The sequence below is a fragment of the Brachyhypopomus gauderio genome, chromosome 7, assembly GCF_052324685.1.
Source record: "Brachyhypopomus gauderio isolate BG-103 chromosome 7, BGAUD_0.2, whole genome shotgun sequence".
NCBI lineage: Eukaryota > Metazoa > Chordata > Actinopteri > Gymnotiformes > Hypopomidae > Brachyhypopomus > Brachyhypopomus gauderio.
Genome location: NC_135217.1, coordinates 5,317,916 through 5,336,928, shown reverse-complemented (window position 1 = coordinate 5,336,928; position 19,013 = coordinate 5,317,916). Strand labels below are relative to the sequence as shown.

Genomic DNA, 19,013 nt, shown 5'->3' with positions numbered 1-19,013 from the left:
GTGTGTGTGTGTGTGTGTGTGTGTGTGTGTGCGTTTACAGACTACAGTATAGATGGGCGTTCTTTTTGAAGGCGCAGTCCTCCCGAGTTCACAGAGCCCAACATAAAAACGAGGTCCAAACTCTGACGCCATCATCTCCTCCGTCCTGCCACGCCTACAGGACTCGCGGGCGAAGAGCGTACGGAGGGGGCGGGGCCGTCTCGCCGTCTCCGTCACCTGTACGGCCTCAATGCTCACCTCCGCACGCTTCTTTTCCAGGAGGCCGGAAAGCCGGACCGGTCCCCTCTGGCCGACGGTGGACAATAACTTGCGGAAGGAGAACAGCTCGGGCGACGCTGGGGGGCTTGGCACTGTTTTCCTGGACAGCACCGAAGGAGAGTGTTGAACACACACACGCCCCAGCTCCCCGTCCAAGCCGTGTCTGGAGGCCCTCCCGCACGTCCCCGTGTCAAAAGGCTCAGACGAAGACAGGACTTGGTCTGGGGCTGGCTCGGCTTCACAGCCCTGCTCTCATGGGCAGGACGATGGAATCATTTTTGGGCCCCAATCATCTTACACCTGCTATCATATTCATCAGGGAGAACGAGACATTGGCCGTGCTATTTCAGGGGGCGTGCCGACTTCATCGAGTTTCACCTTCGAGATTTCGTCCATCGAGACAGATCCGGCTTTTGTTATGACGGGAGGAACCTACCCGTCCATTACTGCCCGACCCAGTGTGGGAGGACGGCACCAAATCAAGCACCAGGTGCATTGTGGGATGGCAAACGCGACACAAAGCAGTGTCCTGGGTCTGTGATCATCAGGCAGCAGCTGAAAAGGTGGTTGATCATAATTGCCAGGGGAGGAGGTGGTAGCGGGTAGCAGGTGGGGGTGGGGGGCACAGGGACCGGCAGGGGGGGGCAGATGGCAGCTGCACACCGGAGCGCCTGTGAGTCGCACGCGCCCAGCTGCTCACGGCATCAATCTCCACAGCCGGCTGACCCCACACACGCATGGGGAGCTGCTCCTAGTTAGTGGCCCTTTATGTCCCAAATGATCCCCCTTTCTCTCCTCTGTGCCTGCGCAGATCTGGTAGGATGAACGCGGAGCTCCCGATCCAAGCTGGGCGTTAAGAGGACGCGAGATCCGGTAAAACCAAAACAGAGGAGGCAGCGGGATCGTCGCGAGCTCAACAGGAAGCGTCGGCTGGCGGTGGCGACCCGGCGCTGGGCGCCAGCACACTGGTCCGGCGTGCTGGCCACCCACGAGCCGCAGGTGGACCAAGGGTGGAGGGGAGGAGTTCAGCACAGCGGGGGCAGAAGGAGGGGTGGAAGGTGGAGGCGGAGTCCACACTGATCGATCTCAGCAGCCCTAGTGATGAATGGATGTGTGCACATGTGGGCACCGTGGCAACTGCTAGAGTCACGTGACCATGAATGTATGTGGTGGAAGAGGAGCAGCTACATAAATACACCCCCCCCCAACACACACACACACACACACACACACACACACACACACACACACACACACACACACACACACACACACACACACACACACACTCTACAGCACGGGAGTCATGAACCAGGCTCTCATGAAGGAGGGCAGCTAGCCATGCAGGGTGGACAGAGGAGGCAGAAGACCTGGTAGAGGCAGCAGTGTGTGGCCATCTGAGTGCTGCGCTCAACAAAAGCCCCCCCCCCCCCCCCCCCCCCCACATCCCTCCACCCTGAGAATGTCAATTGTACTTTGCGAGAACCCCTTTGATGAGAGTGGCCAACGCGTACGGGGCGAGGAGTCCGAGGCCCAATCAACCAATCAGGAGGGGTGAGCGGCGGGTGATCGGAGGCCGTGTGTCACACCCATCACACTAAGCAGTATCGATTCTCTGGGGTCCAGATTACACTGAATGTGGCGTGTGGAGTCAGTTTTGCATGCATTCCCAGTTGGTCATAAATAAAATAACGCCTGCTCACTACTGGTTCAATCAAATCAACATCTGATTTAATAATTAATTTCAGAGGATATTTAAAATTGTACTTTTATTATATTATTGCTAAGTACTCCCTTTAATCATGACAATATTCCTTACACGGCCTGTGAGGTGTAAGCAGTGTGCTGTAGTTGTGGAGTTGTTTGGAGGCTGGACCACCATGATAGAACTGAAGGGTTGCTATGGAAGCAGCTTTGGGGGAGGGACTTACCTTCCTGTGCCTGGGGACGGGGAGCTGAGCATCACGGTTGAAGTTACAGCCATGCAGTGCGTGACAGAGAGACAGAGACATAGACAGAGACAGAGACAGAGACAGACAGCATGCATGCAAGACAGCCACAAAAGCAGGATTAAAAATAAAATATGTCAGGAAAAGTCAAAATACATGCAAAAAATAAAATAAAATCAAGAATCAAGAAGACACCAGAACAAAATGAGCCATGTGGATGATAAATGAGAGTTCAGAGTGAACAGAGATGAATGAAGGAGGAAAATGAATGAGGGCCAAGCAGCAGTAGCTCACCTGAGCCCAGATCTCACCTCAGTCCAGATGTCACCTGAGCCCAGATCTCACCTGAGTCCAGATGTCACCTGAGTCCAGATGTCACCTGAGCCCAGATCTCACCTGAGTCCAGATCTCACCTGAGTCCAGATGTCACCTGAGCCCAGATCTCACCTGAGCCCAGATCTCACCTGAGTCCAGATCTCACCTGAGTCCAGATGTCACCTGAGCCCAGATGTCACCTGAGTCCAGATGTCACCTGAGCCCAGATCTCACCTGAGTCCAGATCTCACCTGAGTCCAGATGTCACCTGAGCCCAGATCTCACCTGAGTCCAGATGTCACCTGAGTCCAGATGTCACCTGAGACCAGATCTCACCTGAGTCCAGATGTCACCTGAGCCCAGATCTCCCAACGTGAGGGCTCAGAGGGCCTAAACGTGGCTCTTTGAGAGTAATGTCTATAGTACTGTTATCTTCTCCATGTCTTTCACCTTGGCAAGATGAGAGAGACACATCAGACTCTTTGTCCCACAGGAATGGCTGGAATGGCCATTATACCTCATTCATATGGCAGCCAATACAATTAGGATGCTGCAAATTTCTGCTGTGAACATTTTGCATATAAAAAAAAAGCAACAGCTCGTGTGAGAGAACTTGGAGGTGGAGTGTGTCAGGCGGACATTTTTTTTCTTTGTGACACATTTTTAATATGTCCTAACTAACTAACAGACTGGTGACACCACAGGCAATACAAATAATGGAAATGAATATAATTCCATTAAAAAAAGCCGCAGATTAATTTGTTGCCTGGAGGTTCAATTAAGAATCTGTTTAGCCAAGTTTAACGCTTCATTAATGAAATGTTAAAATGACATGCTCCAGATTGAACAGTTTTGCACAGTTTACAAGAGATATCAAACATAGGCATTGCTGGTTGGGACGATACATATTCAGGAATGGATAAACAGGCATACCACCAAATGCCATGAATGCGTTATAGTGACCATTTTATCAGACTTACTTCATGAACGAAACCTCAGCGGAGGAGAAACAACATCTGATCTCTTTCTGTCTGACCTTTAGTGTCTGATGACAGATAGCCACGGTGAGAAGACTGCCCATCTGTGGCAGGTCTGTTGACTGCTACTAAATTAATATATAGAGGGTGTCATGTACCCTTCCTGTGTGACACATAGAGTCCTTTCTGGTGTGGAGAGCTGATACTAATAGCACAGCGGATCTCATCTCACCGTGCTACACTGGGAGTGTGGACCCTCTGCTGCCCACGGCCACTCTGACCTAATAAGGGCAGAACCTTTCAGAGCTGCCAGCCCCCGGTAAATGAGAGAGAGAGGGAGAGAGAGAGGGAGAGAGAGGGAGAGAGAGAGGAGTGGGGGTGGTTGAGGAGTGGAGGGAGGGGTGTCTGGCCCACAGCGGAGGGGTGTTGGGGGGGGGGACGGGGGACGTGGACTTCGGGTTTTGCCGATCTGGCCTGGTGTCAGGTAGGACGGGGCAGCGAGCAGCCCAAACCAGACAGCTCATATGCAGGGAGTCGAAAAGAATTCTGGGACATACCATATAGTCGCTCAATTTAAGAATATGTAGTTATATCATGCCTTAAGACAGAACACAGGCTTAACCCCTAGGGGATTAGCATGGAATCTTAAAGTATTTTTGCCTACACTATGGACATTTTAAACTGTTTATGCGCACAACATACAACGTGGCATATGAATTCATAAAGTTTGACATCATTGGTGTAGTTCATCTTCTAGATGTTACTGATCCTGTTTTAAAGGTTCAGTCTGAGAAGCAGGGACAGCACCTCCCTTAAAAAGAACAGACAAACACGGCCATTTTCTTGCCACTGCTATAATGTGAGCAATTTCAGCAATCACAGATCCATCAATCCCCCCACTGGAATAAACAATGGCGGCGCTGATCAGAGGGAGACTGTACCCGCTGTGTCCTCTAATCCTAATCCAACATTTACATATGTTCCTGAACCATGTGAGCAGAGCACTGAGCTACACGACCTTTAACCCCATGCTCGGTAATCCTGGTGTGTTTCCTCCCCTGACAACACCCCCAACTCTTCCTGAGTTAATGTTATCACAGCCCTCTGGAATCAGTGTCATCTAGGGTGTAATGTCTGGACAGATATTATGAGATAAAGTCCCACAAATGAGTGTGTGTGTGTGTACACTGCACTTACTATAAATACCGCATTATCTGTAGTCTGGATGAGTAATTCCTTGTAATCCTCATGTACTTCCTGTGACCGTGAATGCCTCCAGTCGAGTGCTTATCACACCATGACAATGCAGGACAGCTCAATATGACCGATAACGACTGACCTGCAATATCCGCTCCATGAATAACAGCCTCTCTAGATCTCACTCAGCTGCCTGGTACCAGCAGACACGGCTACATAACATACGTAGAACCGAGCTGTTCTTACAGCGTCAGTACTTGGGCTGTAAATATCCAAATGTCACGTGTTCATTAACAATGAACCCGGTGTTATCCAGCTGACTTCTCTAACCTGACCATTTTTTATACTAAATATATACAAGTTAAAAGCTTATACATTTCTTACACACAAAAGATGTGTGTGAAGCTGAATCAGCTTTCAGCACACGAGCCAGTGACAGGCCCCCCATCGTTTGGCCAGAGAAACGTGATCCCGGCACAGAACGGGCCAAGACGTGTTGGAAATATAGCGTCAGATGTCCGGGGTCAGGCTCTAGGTGCGGCGTGTGCTGGGAGAGGCGGATGAAGGCGGGGCCGAGGGGAAACGAGAAGGTTGATTGGCTGTGTGCGCCAGCCTCTCTGTTCTGGGTTCGCCATCTCCCCCCAGCAGCAGGTGGCACTCTGTCACGTGTGGCAGCAACAGTGGTCACGTGTGCCCCAGCACACGCCTCCTTCCCCCACAGGTGCTGGCTTAAATCGACCAGTTTGAATAACCTGAGCTGTTCCATCCAGCACTCTGATTAAACAGGGAGGCGATGATTCCCGTAACGGGAGGAGGAATCCTCCTGCACTCAAACTGATCTCAGCAACCTGTCCTCTGTACACAACAACATCTTCAGGGCGCCGAGTGGAGCGTCACAGCGTCATTTCAGTGCTGGATTGAGACTTGAACAAACAACGTAGACCCGAGGTACAAAAAAACACTTTAACCTCAGGCTGCAGGCCAGTGATTCAGTAGAGATCTGACACTTTAACCACAGAATCTGTCCATAGATTTTGATCAGACACCAGCCTTGAGATTATAGAAAGAAAAACTGGGGGTGACTTCCTTCAATTCTAAATGCTGTGCTGTGCTCTCTCGGCAGAAAGCTCGGGATAGATGAATAGGGTCATCCATAAAATCCCTGCTGCATGGATCCCACAAGCGGAACAACCATCACACTGACGGGAAGCATTTGAAAGGTTCTCTGAGATACGCACAGAATAGTACTGAGCTTCCATGAACCACGACCTATAAAAGTACAGTGAGCAAGATTACCATTAGCCTACCCTTGTATGTGCATTGGTGTGCATACAAAGAAGGTAAAACACATCTCTGCTTTTCGTTAAACTACTCTGTCATTCAACCAAGATACCAGATGGCAGAAGAGACTATTCAAACACGAACTTCACTTTATTCTACAAACCAGTCCCAAGAACACTCGCTGAAGCCTACCCTGACTGTTCCGTTATTGATCTGAGCTCTTTCTGTGATGAGACCACATCATAAATCAACAGCATGCTGAGGAAGGTGTCTCACATTATGATAGCAGGCTTGATGAAGCATTAACAGCTGGGAGCCAGGAGGAAGCCTGTCCCACCTCCACCGGAGATGAAGGAGGTCCGTCATGGGACAGTCCCCATTGGTTGGGTCCTCATCCCTCGTACCGCCTCTTTCCTACACTCCGAGCTTATTCACAAGGGTCCTTCCTGTCATCAGGGAGCAGTTCTAGTGCATGGCCAAGTCTGTGATTAATTTATCTGCATACTGACATTAAAAGTTTGATTATGAACTCTAATCCAAGTTGAGTGTAGACCAGAACCTAAATCCCATTAAATTGTTTCTTAAACATGAGTTAAACATGAGCTAAACTGACTCAGAACACTAACTGTTGATTTAATATAGCTTTGCTACAACATTTTGATGTAAGGTGGGGCCAACACCCCCTAGCAAGCCTGTCCCTCAACCAGCCCAGAGCTGTCCATGGTGCTGAACACAAGAAAACTACTTTCAGCACCCATGTTGTGGACAGTGCTCACAACTTCACTCAAGGCAGAATCATAAGATCAAACACTGTTCTTGGCACATGATGAGACCACCTGCACTTACTCATCCCGCTGCCCCCTGGTGCCATAACAACGTACCCACTGCAGAAGGGTGAGCGCCAACTCCGCAGGGCGTGTTGCTAATCAATAGTATATCTATATTCTGTTTCTCTCCATTTCCATCTCAATAGATTAGACACATTCCCCTACTGGAGACAGTGTTATCGTTATTGCCGGACCCAAAGCCCGGTGGACTTTGGAGGACCTTGGAGGTGCTGCTCGTACACGTAGCAGGTAGCACCACTTCAAAGCAGGCCCATCTTCTCCAACTCTTCTCCAACTTGGAACTGTCCGGCCACTGGGCCAGTCAGTCAGCAAGCACACAACAGAACCCCCAGCTGGGTCTGGTTCATACAGTCTCCTGTTGTGGTGGAGTTGCTCACATAAATTCAGAGTCGAGAAATCACTCCCTTAGCCCCCACGCCAAAAGTTAATTTTGGTCTTTCGTTTTAAGGTCACGGTTGGAAGTCAATGTGTTTGCTCCATGAGGCAGAATGCAACCCATATTCCATTTAAACCTCAGGAGTGGAGGATCTGGGCAGCTGGGGTGGTCCAGGGGAGGAGAGCACGAGGGGGGAGAACATCGCCTGGCAAGGGACCTTCATCTCCAGCGAATGCTAAATAGGTCCACTATGCTGCAGGCTTTTCTTTCAATCTGTGCTCTTAAGATAACCAAAAAACCCCTGAAAATAATATGGAATTTCTCGTGAGCAGGAAAAAGCACTGACTGCACAATATATTGAGTTTAGGGCTGTAACTGGAGCATCTGGGTTTTCAATGTCCTCCTGAGAAAAAAAAACCCCAGCACAATAGGTTGTGGAAAACAACATCAGGAGGTAAACAACTGTCTTGTTTTTCAACCAAGGTTTTAAAAGTGAGTGTAAGACTGAGTGCTTCTGACGCCGAACCTGCGGATGCTCAGCGCGGGCCCCGCCATCTCTGATTAGCTCGTTTTTCTTACCGTAGCTCAGAAACTCAAAACCGAACCAAGCGAGGCGATCCTCGTTATCTCCAGAGCCCAGGAGTGCTTCTGGGCGACTCCAGCTAGGCGCACCGCCTCGGCTTGGAGCTCAAAACAATGTTCACGTGTGCGAAGTGCAGACGCTGTATCGCGAGTCAGCCAGGCAGGAAGTGGCTGCACTGCCAGTGCTGGGGGGGGGAAGGGGGGGGGGGTGTTGCAGAGCGCCTGCTGGGGCTGACGTGTGGCGACCGACATGCCTGGCGGGCTGAAGGGCCCCCGTGGCCACATCTGCTTCTGCGTTGTTCTGGCGCCTGGGCGTCTGCTGTTTCTAAAGGCAAGAGGAGGCTGAAGTCTGGCCTCCCGTACTGGTTCAGAGTATTTCAGCTCCCTGGATGGTTTGCCCCTTAAGGCACAACATTAATTAATTTAAAAGAGAGTGCAAAGTCTGGAGTGCAGAGTCTGGGAGGGACGGCTTGGAACATGGAGTGGCCCGTGGAGGAGATACTGGGGACAGGGGACACAGGCAGGTTTAACTGTAGGGGATAAGGAGATACTGGGGACAGGAGACACAGGCAGGTTTAACTGTAGGGGATAAGGAGATACTGGGGACAGGAGACACAGGCAGGTTTAACTGTAGGGGATAAGGAGATACTGGGGACAGGGGACACAGGCAGGTTTAACTGTAGGGGATAAGGAGATACTGGGGACAGGAGACACAGGCAGGTTTAACTGTAGGGGATAAGGAGATACTGGGGACAGGGGACACAGGCAGGTTTAACTGTAGGGGATAAGGAGATACTGGGGACAGGAGACACAGGCAGGTTTAACTGTAGGGGATAAGGAGATACTGGGGACAGGAGACACAGGCAGGTTTAACTGTAGGGGGGAAGAATGCTGCACTGTCCATGTGGGCAGGTTGGATATTCTAGTGGAAAACTAATGGTGTATGACAAAGATGAAATGATTCTATCAAAGTCAGAGAAATACAAGTTAAGATGTGAAGCAAAATACAGCAGAAGAGACAATGAGATGGAGATGGAGAGAGAGAGGGAGAGATGGAGAGGGAGAGAGAGAGGGAGAGAGACAGAGAGGGAGAGGGAGAAGGAAAGGCAGAGAGAGAAAGATGGAGAGAGAGGCAGAGAGAGAAAGCGGGAGAGAGAGGGAGAGAGAGAGATTGAGTGAGATGGAAAGAGAAATGGAGAGAGAGAAAGGGAGAGATGGACAGAGGCAGAAGAAGAGGGAGGGAGAGAAAGAGAGAGGCGGAGAGGGAGAGTGAGAAAGAAGAGAGAGAGGGAATGAGAGAAGGAAGGGGTGGGGGATCTGAAGCAGTAACTCTTACACAATGGCAGTTTCTGTCATGGTGAGAGAGAGTCAGGGGGATTCTGGCATGTACCATCTCACACTACCTCACACCACCTCACACTACCTCACACTACCTCACACCACCTCACACTACCTCACACCACCTTACATCACTTCACATCACCTCACACCACCTCACACTACCTCACACCACCTTACATCACTTCACATCACCTCACACCACATCACACTACCTCACACCACCTTACATCACTTCACATCACCTCACACTACCTCACACCACATAACACTACCTCACACTACCTCACACCACCTTACATCACTTCACATCACCTCACACTACCTCACACCACATAACACTACCTCACACCGCCTCACACTACCTCACACCACCTCACACCACCTCACACCACCTTACATCACTTCACATCACCTCACACTACCTCACACCACATAACACTACCTCACACCACCTCACACTACCTCACACCACCTTACATCACTTCACATCACCTCACACTACCTCACACCACCTCACACTACCTCACACCACCTTACATCACTTCACATCACCTCACACCACCTCACATCACTTCACATCACCTCACACTACCTCACACCACATCACACTACCTCACACCACCTCACACCACCTTACATCACTTCACATCACCTCACACTACCTCACACCACATAACACTACCTCACACCACCTCACACTACCTCACACCACCTGACACTACCTCACACCACCTCACACTACCTTACACCACCTCACACTACCTCACACCACCTTACATCACTTCACATCACCTCACACCACATCACACTACCTCACACCACATAACACCACCTCACACCACATCACCTCACACTACCTCACACCACCTTGCATCACTTCACATCACCTCACACTACCTCACACCCCATCACACTACCTCACACCACATCACACCACCTCACACCACCTCACACCCCATCACACTACCTCACACCACATAACACCACCTCACACCACCTTACATCACCTCACACTACCTCACACCCCATCACACTACCTCACACCACATAACACCACCTCACACCACATCACACTACCTCACACCACCTCACACCCCATCACACTACTTCACACCACCTCATACCACATAACACCACCTCACACCACATCACACTATCTCACACCACCTTACGTCACTTCACATCACCTCACACCACCTCACATCACACTACCTCACACCACCTCACACTACCTCACACCACCTTACATCACTTCACATCACCTCATACCACCTCATACCACATCACATCACACTACCTCACACCACCTCACACCTGTATCTCCCCGCTGACCAGGGCTCTGACACAGATGGTAGGATTTCAGCATGAAGTCTCTGCTATTGTGTATTCTGAGTGTAAGTGAATGTAAAATGTGAATCAGAAGATTTTATGTAAAAATGGAGAGATAAAATCATGTTGTGGATGGTTTTGTAAAGTTTTAATTGAATAAAATGAATATTTATTTATTCAATTGTATAATTACATTTAAAATGCCCTTTTTCCTTTATTGTATTCATATATTGTAGTAAACAAATTCCTGCATAGTCCAAATTATGAACAATGCAGTTTATATTTGACAGCATATTTTTGTATATCTACAATTAGCTGAAGCTGCAAATAAGCATACATTTTGTAATGAGAATGAATGTGTGAAATGTGAATGTAAATTAAATCAACTGAAGTTTGTTCAGACCACAAAACGCGATCCCTTGTGCTTCCAACCTTTCTTTCCACCAGCTAATTTATTCTACCTGTTAGAAAAATCGCTTCTTTACACAAGACCTGGCCAAGACTGAGCTGCTGAACTTGCAAGTTAATTTCCAATGCTCGATCCCAAGAATGGAGGAATTCAGAGATGGGGAGAGAGATACAGAGAAAAACAAAGCGAGAGAGAAAGAGACCAAGAGAGAGAGAGAGAGAGAGAGACTGAGAGAGAGAAAAGAGGTTGCCCCAGGAAAACAGAACATGCCAACAGTGCAACCTGAATAAAATCGAAACAGAGCTGCATTTCCTGACAGAACGCCCATACTTCACAGATATGTGTAACAAATTCTACACAAAATTCAGTGTAAACACCTCACATTCAACAGCCTATCTGATCCAGAGAAACTCCCCTACCTGTTAGTACAGCCTCTCTGATCCAGAGAAACACCCCTACCTGTTAGTATAGCCTCTCCGATCAAGAGAAACGCCCCTCCCTGTTAGTACACCCTCTCTGATCCAGAGAAACTACCCTACCCTCACAAAATATGGACAAACAAACCAAAAGAAAAAATAAACTGTTATACCTAAGAGTGCTGGGAAAGAATGCAGCAGTCTAACCAGCTAAACAGCTAGAAATGGACAGGCATGGATATTTGCACTGGTATCAATATTACGCTCCATTTGTATAGGTGGGCATTAGTTAGTTCTTGGATAGATGATGTCTGGAGCCAAAGGGTTTCTCCTCAGGTCTGAGTGTGAGGGTGTCCCACGCACCGTGGCGTCCTTCACACGTCACCAGCGGTGGACGGTGCTGTTCATGCTTTGGTTGTCCCCGCCTCCATCAGGTGTGTGTTGTGTCTCATTCTCCACACCACCTGGGGGTTGTAGGGCTGTTATGTTGATCCTGTTTAAGCCCTTTGTGTTTCTGTCACATTTTGGCGATCGTTGAATGTTATGCTTTCTGTTCATCCAGTTAGTGCACTTTCAGGTCCGTTCATTCATTAGACTCTTCAGTTGGAGAGTTGTGTTTACTTGAGAGAAAGGGGAGAGAACGAGAGAGAGAGAGAGAGAGAGAGGGGGGGGAGGGAGGGAAAGAGAAGGGCAGTGGAGCAGAAAGATACAGAGACAGATGAAGGGATGGCGAGACAGACAGAGAGAGAGAGGGAAAGAGAGAAGGACACAGGGTCAGAAAGAGAGGGAAAGATGAAGGGAGGGAGAGAGAGGGGAAAGAGAAAGGGAGAGACAGAGGTAAGTAAGGAGAGAGAGAGAGAGAGAGATAGAGAGGTGGAGAGAGGGAAAGAGAGAGGGACACAGGGTCAGAAAGAGACAGGGAAAGATGAAGGGAGGGAGAGAGGGGAAAGAGAAAGGGAGAGACAGAGGTAAGTAAGGAGAGAGAGAGAGAGAGAGAGATAGAGAGGTGGAGAGAGGGAAAGAGAGAGGGACACAGGGTCAGAAAGAGACAGGGAAAGATGAAGGGAGGGAGAGAGGGGAAAGAGAAAGGGAGAGACAGAGGTAAGTAAGGAGAGAGAGAGAGTGAGGGGGGGGGGAGAGGGAAAGAGAGAGAGAGGGTGGGGGCAACGCCTTGAGAGTAGCTCACGTCCCATGAGAGTGGCACAGTGTCAGTACCATCATACAGGTGGGTTCTGACATACAAGGTGGGATTCCTTACTTACACGAGACTGCAACGTTCTGCTGATTAATTACGATCAGACTTCAGTGGCTATTTCTGTAGCAGCACCAGCTGCTTTATGTCATTAGGCCCCCTGAAAGGAACCACGCACATCGAGTGTGTAACTGAATACTCAGAGAAAATATGTCAGATGTGAGGTAGGGGTGAGGTAGAGGTGAGGTATATGTGAGGCAGGGGTGAGGTAGAGGTGAGGTATATGTGAGGTAAGGGCGAGGTAGGGGTGAGGTAGAGGTGAGGTATATGTGAAGTAGGGTTGAGGTATATGTGAGGTAAGGACGAGGTAGGGGTGAGGTAAGGGTGAGGTATATGTGAGGTAGGGGTGAGGTATATGCGAGGCAGGGGCGAGGTAGAGGTGAGGTATATGCGAGGTAGGGGTGAGGTAGAGGTGAGGTAGATGTGAGGTAGGGGTGAGGTAGAGGTGAGGTATATGTGAGGTAAGGGTGAGGTAGAGGTGAGGTATATGCGAGGTAGGGGTGAGGCAGAGGTGAGGTATATGTGAGGCAGGGGTGAGGTAGAGGTGAGGTATACGTGAGGCAGGGGTGAGGTAGAGGTGAGGTACAAGCGAGGTAGAGGTGAGGTATATGTGAGGTAGAGGTGAGGTATATGTGAGGCAGGGGTGAGGTAGAGGTATATGTGAGGTAGGGTGAGGTATATGTGAGTTAGAGGTGAGGTAGGGGTGAGGTATATGTGAGGCAGGGGTGAGGTAGAGGTGAGGCATATGTGAGGTAGGGGTGAGGTATATGTGAGTTAGAGGTGAGGTAGGGGTGAGGTATATGTGAGGCAGGGGTGAGGTAGAGGTGAGGTATATGTGAGGTAGGGGTGAGGGGCTGGGCTGGCTTCTCCTCTGCAGTACTGATATTGGTCATCATGCCAACTGAGGCAAGCAATCACCTGCCACTGATGAATGCTTAGACACCCCCACATGCATTGGAACAAGCAGTTACTTCATCCCACGACAAACAGAAAGAGTGGGAAAGAGAATGAGAGAATGAGAGAGAGAGAGAGAGAGAGAGAGAGAGAGAGAGAGAGAGAGAGAGAGAGAGAGAGAGAGAGAGAGAGAGAGAGAGAGAGAGAGAGAGAGGCTGCCTGTAAGCTGAAAGGAGTGTACAGTAGCAGATGTTCCCAGGAGTGTGTGCTGTCAGGGGAAACACCCCTCACACCACGCGGCCCGCGTGGAGGAGCAGACTGTCCCCGTCACACACGTCTCTGAGGGGCGTGTCACACCCGATGGGAGACAGATGAGCGCAGGGTGGGGGTGAGCGCCTTTTAAGAGCGTCCCTCAGTAGAACGGCAGGCTGGGAATGGAGCCAGGAGGACTTGGGGGAATGGAAGGTGAGGTGTGTGTGTGTGTGTGTGTGTGTGTGTGTGTGTGTGTGTGTGTGTGTGTGTGTGTGTGCAGGGATGCTTGGCAGTTTATCAGACTCCATTCTGTTCCTGTGCAAGTCTAGACGAGGGAGACCTCCAGATGGAACGCTGCGTACGTTTTGGCGAGGGCAACACGATCTCACAACGAATGATAACAAGTCTGCGTGGACTCACGTCTGGGGACTCAAGTAGTGGACTCATGTCCTAACCTTAACCACCCAGTGTAATGTGCAATGTGGGTCGTGAGAGCCCGTGAACGAGGAGGGGGCATTAAGAAGGGGGCATTAAGGAGGGAGCATTAAGGAGGGAGCATTAAGCGGACCACGACCAGAAGGCCCGTACACGTAGAGGAGATGTTGGGCGGAGAGTGTGCAGGGGTTTATGGGTGCTTACCTTGGCTTTGTTAATGGTGCAGTGGAGAGCGTTGTTCTCCTGGTCATACAGCAGACTGAACTCCAGCGTGCCCAGGGTGGCTGCAAACAACACAGAGAAGAGACGTTAGCCCGCCGGCACAATCCTCACATGTCTGCCTGCAGCTCTGTTGGGCGGCCACGTCAGGAGATGTTTCCTGTTTGGCTTCTGCTGGCCACGGCGGTTCCTGGGATGCCGTCGACAGCAGGAGGCCTCTGGAAGAAGCAGCGTTCACGCTCTGGGGGGTCTGCACCTTGCTCCCAGACACCCTGAATCAATAGCTATGGTTTTTGTGTTCTGTGCTTTTTGGGGCTGGTGAAAAGCAAAAAAAAAAAAAAAACCCAAAACAAAACAAAAGAGAAAACAACAGAGAAAACAACAGAGAAAACAACAAAACACAGGAAGTGAAAAGTCTTTGATGCCTTTTTTTTTTTTTTTGAATGACCTTCAAGGCAACAAACAGCCCGGCACCCCAGTGGTGCTCCGCCTCTGTTCTTCCTCCTGGAAAGGGCTTGGCACGTCGCCCGGCTCGGTCCGGATCACGCAGCAGCACAGGTCATGGCTGGCAGCCCTTCTGCTGGGCCTCACAGGGGTGCTGTGTGCCGCTGCCTCGGGGGACCAATACCTGTGGGTCTACTCCCACAGCTCCCCCCCGCTTAAAGCTCGACTCCAGACCTCAGAAGCGGATCAAAGAGGCCCGGAAACCAGCAGCAGAACCCAGCGTCTGCAGCGTCTCAGCCCGAGGGCAATGTAAGGTTTTCTGTGGCAGGATTTATAAACAAGCAAGCATGTTCAGATCATGCACGCTTCATGCACACAACCGTTCATAAATGGTGACTGTCTTTAATTTGAAAAGTGCTGTGGTCTGAAGAAGAAACACAAGAATGGGGCATCTGAGTTTGTGTGTGTGTGTGTGTGTGTGTGTGTGTGTGTGTGTGTGTGTGTGTGTGTGACAAGGGGGCATCAGGGGATACCTGAGGGATTAAACCCGGTTTGCTTTCTATTACCCAGATTGACACGCCAAGCGTGACTTTAATCTCTAATGCATTTATGAGATGTGGACCTGCAGTGGCCCCGCCCCCAGCTTTAAGATAATAGTTTTTCTTAGCAGCCGCACCTCAACAGCCTGGCAGTCACGGAGTTGCAGCTACTGTGAGGGATTTGTTACGCTGGGCTGTAGCATTATCTCTACACTCTGGAAGAGAAAACATCCTTCAGTGAGAGCAGGAAAGGGGATGTACGAGAACAGGGGGAGGAGAGAGAGAGAGAGGGGGAGAGAGAGAGAGAGAGAGAGGGAGAGGAGAGAGAGGGGGAGGAGAGAGAGGGGGAGAGAGAGAGAGGGAGAGGAGAGAGAAAGGGAGAGAGAGGGGGAGAGAGAGAGAGAGGGAGAGGAGAGAGAGAGAGAGAGAGAGGGAGAGCAGAGAGAGGGGGAGGAGAGAGAGAGGGAGAGGAGAGAGAAAGGGAGAGAGAGGGGGAGAGAGAGAGAGAGGGGGAGAGAGAGGGAGAGGAGAGAGAGAGAGAGAGAGGGAGAGGGGGAGAGAGAGAGAGAGGGAGAGGGGAGAGAGAGGGGGAGGAGAGAGAGAGAGAGAGGGGGAGAGAGAGGTAGAGGAGAGAGAAAGGGAGAGGGGAGAGAGAGGGGGAGAGAGAGAGAGGGGGGAGAGAGAGAGAGAGGGAGAGGAGAGAGAAAGGGAGAGAGAGAGGGAGAGGGGAGAGAGAGGGGGAGAGAGAGATGGAGGAAAGAGGAGAGAGAGGGAAGAGGAGAGAGAGAAAGGGGGAGAGAAAGAAGTAGAGGGTGAGAGGACAGAAAGAGAGACAGACAGAGGAGAGAGGGAGGGAGGAGAGAGAGAGAGAGAGGGAGGGAGAGGAGAGAGAGGGAGAAAGAAGAGAGAGAAGGAATGAGAAAGACAAAAGAGTGAGAGAGGAAAGAAAGGAGAGAGAGAAAGGAGAAAGCAACATGAAAGGGAAGAAATTGAGCTGAAAGGTAATCCTGTCAAATAAAACACTAACATGAAGGTCTATACATGTCACAGGTGATGAAGCTCGCAGGTTCACAGATCAGTTTATACATTCTTCACTGGGTAATTACCATGTAGCTACGGCTGAATAAGACATCTGGCACTGAGAGGCAGTCTTACTGTTCCTCAGGACTCACAGTAGAAATCGAATACTGAATCCAAACCAGCTCCACACAAAGGCTTCCGGGTCAAAGCAACAATGCACAGAAACCGTCGGGTGACGATCACAAACTTTCTGATGACTTAGTAAAAATTCTGTGTGAGGAGCTCCTGTGACTGAACACTCGTGTGAAGGCCGTCAGATGGACCGCTGCACGTTACACCCACATGGGCCCTTCTTGGAGTGTCCTGCATGCCGGCACTGCGTCTCAGTGCATTTATAACTCGGACGAGCGCCTGAATTGTGCTTGCTGCTCTGATGTTTTCAGAGAGCTGCAGTATGTGATGAAATTCCGGGTAATGTGATAAAGGGCCCAGCCTGAGCAGAGGTGAGGGGGGCCGTGACTGGTGGGACGTTTGAGAGCGCATTACTGTACTTGAACTCCACAGGTCTACCCTGTTAACGGTTACGTCGAGGGGAGTTGTGTAACATCACCGCTTCACCTACTGTGCGGTGTAAAAAGCTCCTGCCATTCACTTCCCCAAATGTTCCTGCGCATGATCTACAGATCTACGATCTACGGGGAAACATCCGTGTTCGTTTAAGCGGGGCGCCCCAGATAGGTGCGCTGTATGAGAGATACCTCGTTAACCCACCGACTACACCCCCCCCCCCCCCCCCCCCCCCCCAAGGTGTCACGCTGGTCACGAGTGGTCCAGCTGTAAACTGCCCTGCAGAGTCTGACCCGCCGTGGGCAGAGACTCAGTGGGGGGCAGACAGTGGGAATCGTGGGAAGGGCGGGCCGTGGAAAACGTGAGGGGGCGGAGCCTTGGAGGAAAAGAAATCGCAAATTGTTAAAGCCAACAGAGGTCACGGTGAAGGTTCTGAGCTTGGACGTGATGGTGGGTGAGCAGAAAGGCAGGACAAATCAATACAATACTCTTTAGAGTCCATGCTCAGGTATACTGTGAACTACTTTGGGTTTCTACGTGTACATGTGCTTAAAAATCTCAGCCTCAAGGAGTGTATGATGTAGATTTATATCGAGTTGCATTAACATTCTTTGGATGGGGTTAAATGATGGCAGATAGCCAGTCTGAAATGGGTGTATTCATACTATTGGTAGTGAAAGTAAATTCAGTTAGCTGCATGTACTAAATTGTAAATTCACACCTGAGTAACATCTTCTGTAGTTAAAGCAGTTTTCCAAATGCAGGCTTGAATATTTATTGGCCTGCAAAATTTAGCACTTGGCTCTAACATTGGTATACTGCAGAAGACCATTACATGGATCAGGCAGATTAGAGTTAGAACTAATTCCCTGCAGAAAACAATATCTCCAAGACCACAGTTGGACAATGCTGATTTAAAGCTTAATTGTCGCTACAAACCGAAAACGTCAAAATGTTCATAAAAAAAAAGTCTGACCTTTTCATTAAACTTTTTTTTTTTATTTCCATCAAACAATCAGCTGCTGTCTGCTTCGCTAGCATGAGCTCAGATGAATACGCAACATTCATCCACTTCCAGCATGGGGAAGAATGGGGTCCCACTTATTATCTCTTCTCTTTTGGTTCTGGTCTTGTTTTTTGGGTTTCTACCAACCAAATGCAGTGGGTAGCAGTAAATGGTCCACGCCAGAGCAATATACCCCCCCAAACCCAACAAAGGCAATAATGAAAGCGCCTGTCAAATGTACTCGTTCTATGAGAGATTTTCTTCACTAAACATTTCCATTAGGAGCAATTTGCAGCCAGATGTCTGCTCTCGACCCACAGACAGCGGGACTGACGGGTGAAGACAGCCATTAGGAGAACTGGCCTCAGCCCTCTGCCCTAAACGATGCCTTCCTTGTCTCGTCTTGCCACGCTGATCTAAATTAACGTGAGTGATGGTTTAGTCCAGCTAATGTGTTGCCATTACGTCTAGGGACCAGCGTGTGGTGGGTGCTGTGGAATCCTAGTAGACTGCTATGTTAATTGAGCACCTTAAGAGTGGGTTAGTCATAACCCTCAGAATCGTTAAGAGCCAGACTACAGCAAAGGTTTCGTTAGAGTCACTAAGGTAACTGAACACAATCCAGGAACACAATCCAGGAACACAATCGTGGGTGGAATGTTACCCATAATGCAAAGCTCTATTTGGGGAACTTTAAAAATACAGAAGGGCCCTTATGGTTTTCTCCCAATTCTTTAGAGTGTGCTGGGATGCAAGTGTGATGGGAATTCTTTGAGCAGGTGGCAATGACGATAAGTTCAGTTATGACTGCTGCAGTGTTTATTAGCATGCTGCCTCCACACCAGTGCCATGCAGATGGAACATGGGTCTGTGCAGATATGGGGTCATGGAGGAGAACGTTCCATCACCGTGGAGTCACCTCACTCACTGCAAACGTTTTTGAGGGTTAAAAGACACCCGCTGGTTCATTTAGCATAAAATAAACCCAGATGTATTCAAAGGGACTGACAAATGAGACACGGTCTACCCAAAGTGAGAAAAGAAGAGAGAGAGAGAGAGAGAGAGAGAGAGAGAGGGAGAGAGAGAGAGAGAGAGAGAGGGAGATGT

At 49.7% G+C, this 19,013-nt stretch overlaps 1 protein-coding gene across 3 annotated transcripts in view; it reads right to left on the bottom strand.

Moving 5' to 3' along the window:
* The window catches only part of doc2b (double C2-like domains, beta), a 125,657-nt gene that overhangs the window by 24,507 nt on the left and 82,137 nt on the right, over positions 1 to 19,013 (bottom strand). For 2 of the 3 annotated variants that reach the window (XM_077011116.1, XM_077011117.1), the window contains one exon: positions 14,316 to 14,395. In XM_077011116.1, the coding sequence (XP_076867231.1) occupies positions 14,316 to 14,395 (80 nt within the window). Of the gene's footprint in view, positions 1 to 2,689; positions 2,973 to 14,315; positions 14,396 to 19,013 lie in introns of those variants that run through there. The other variant, XM_077011118.1, reaches the window with a different exon arrangement.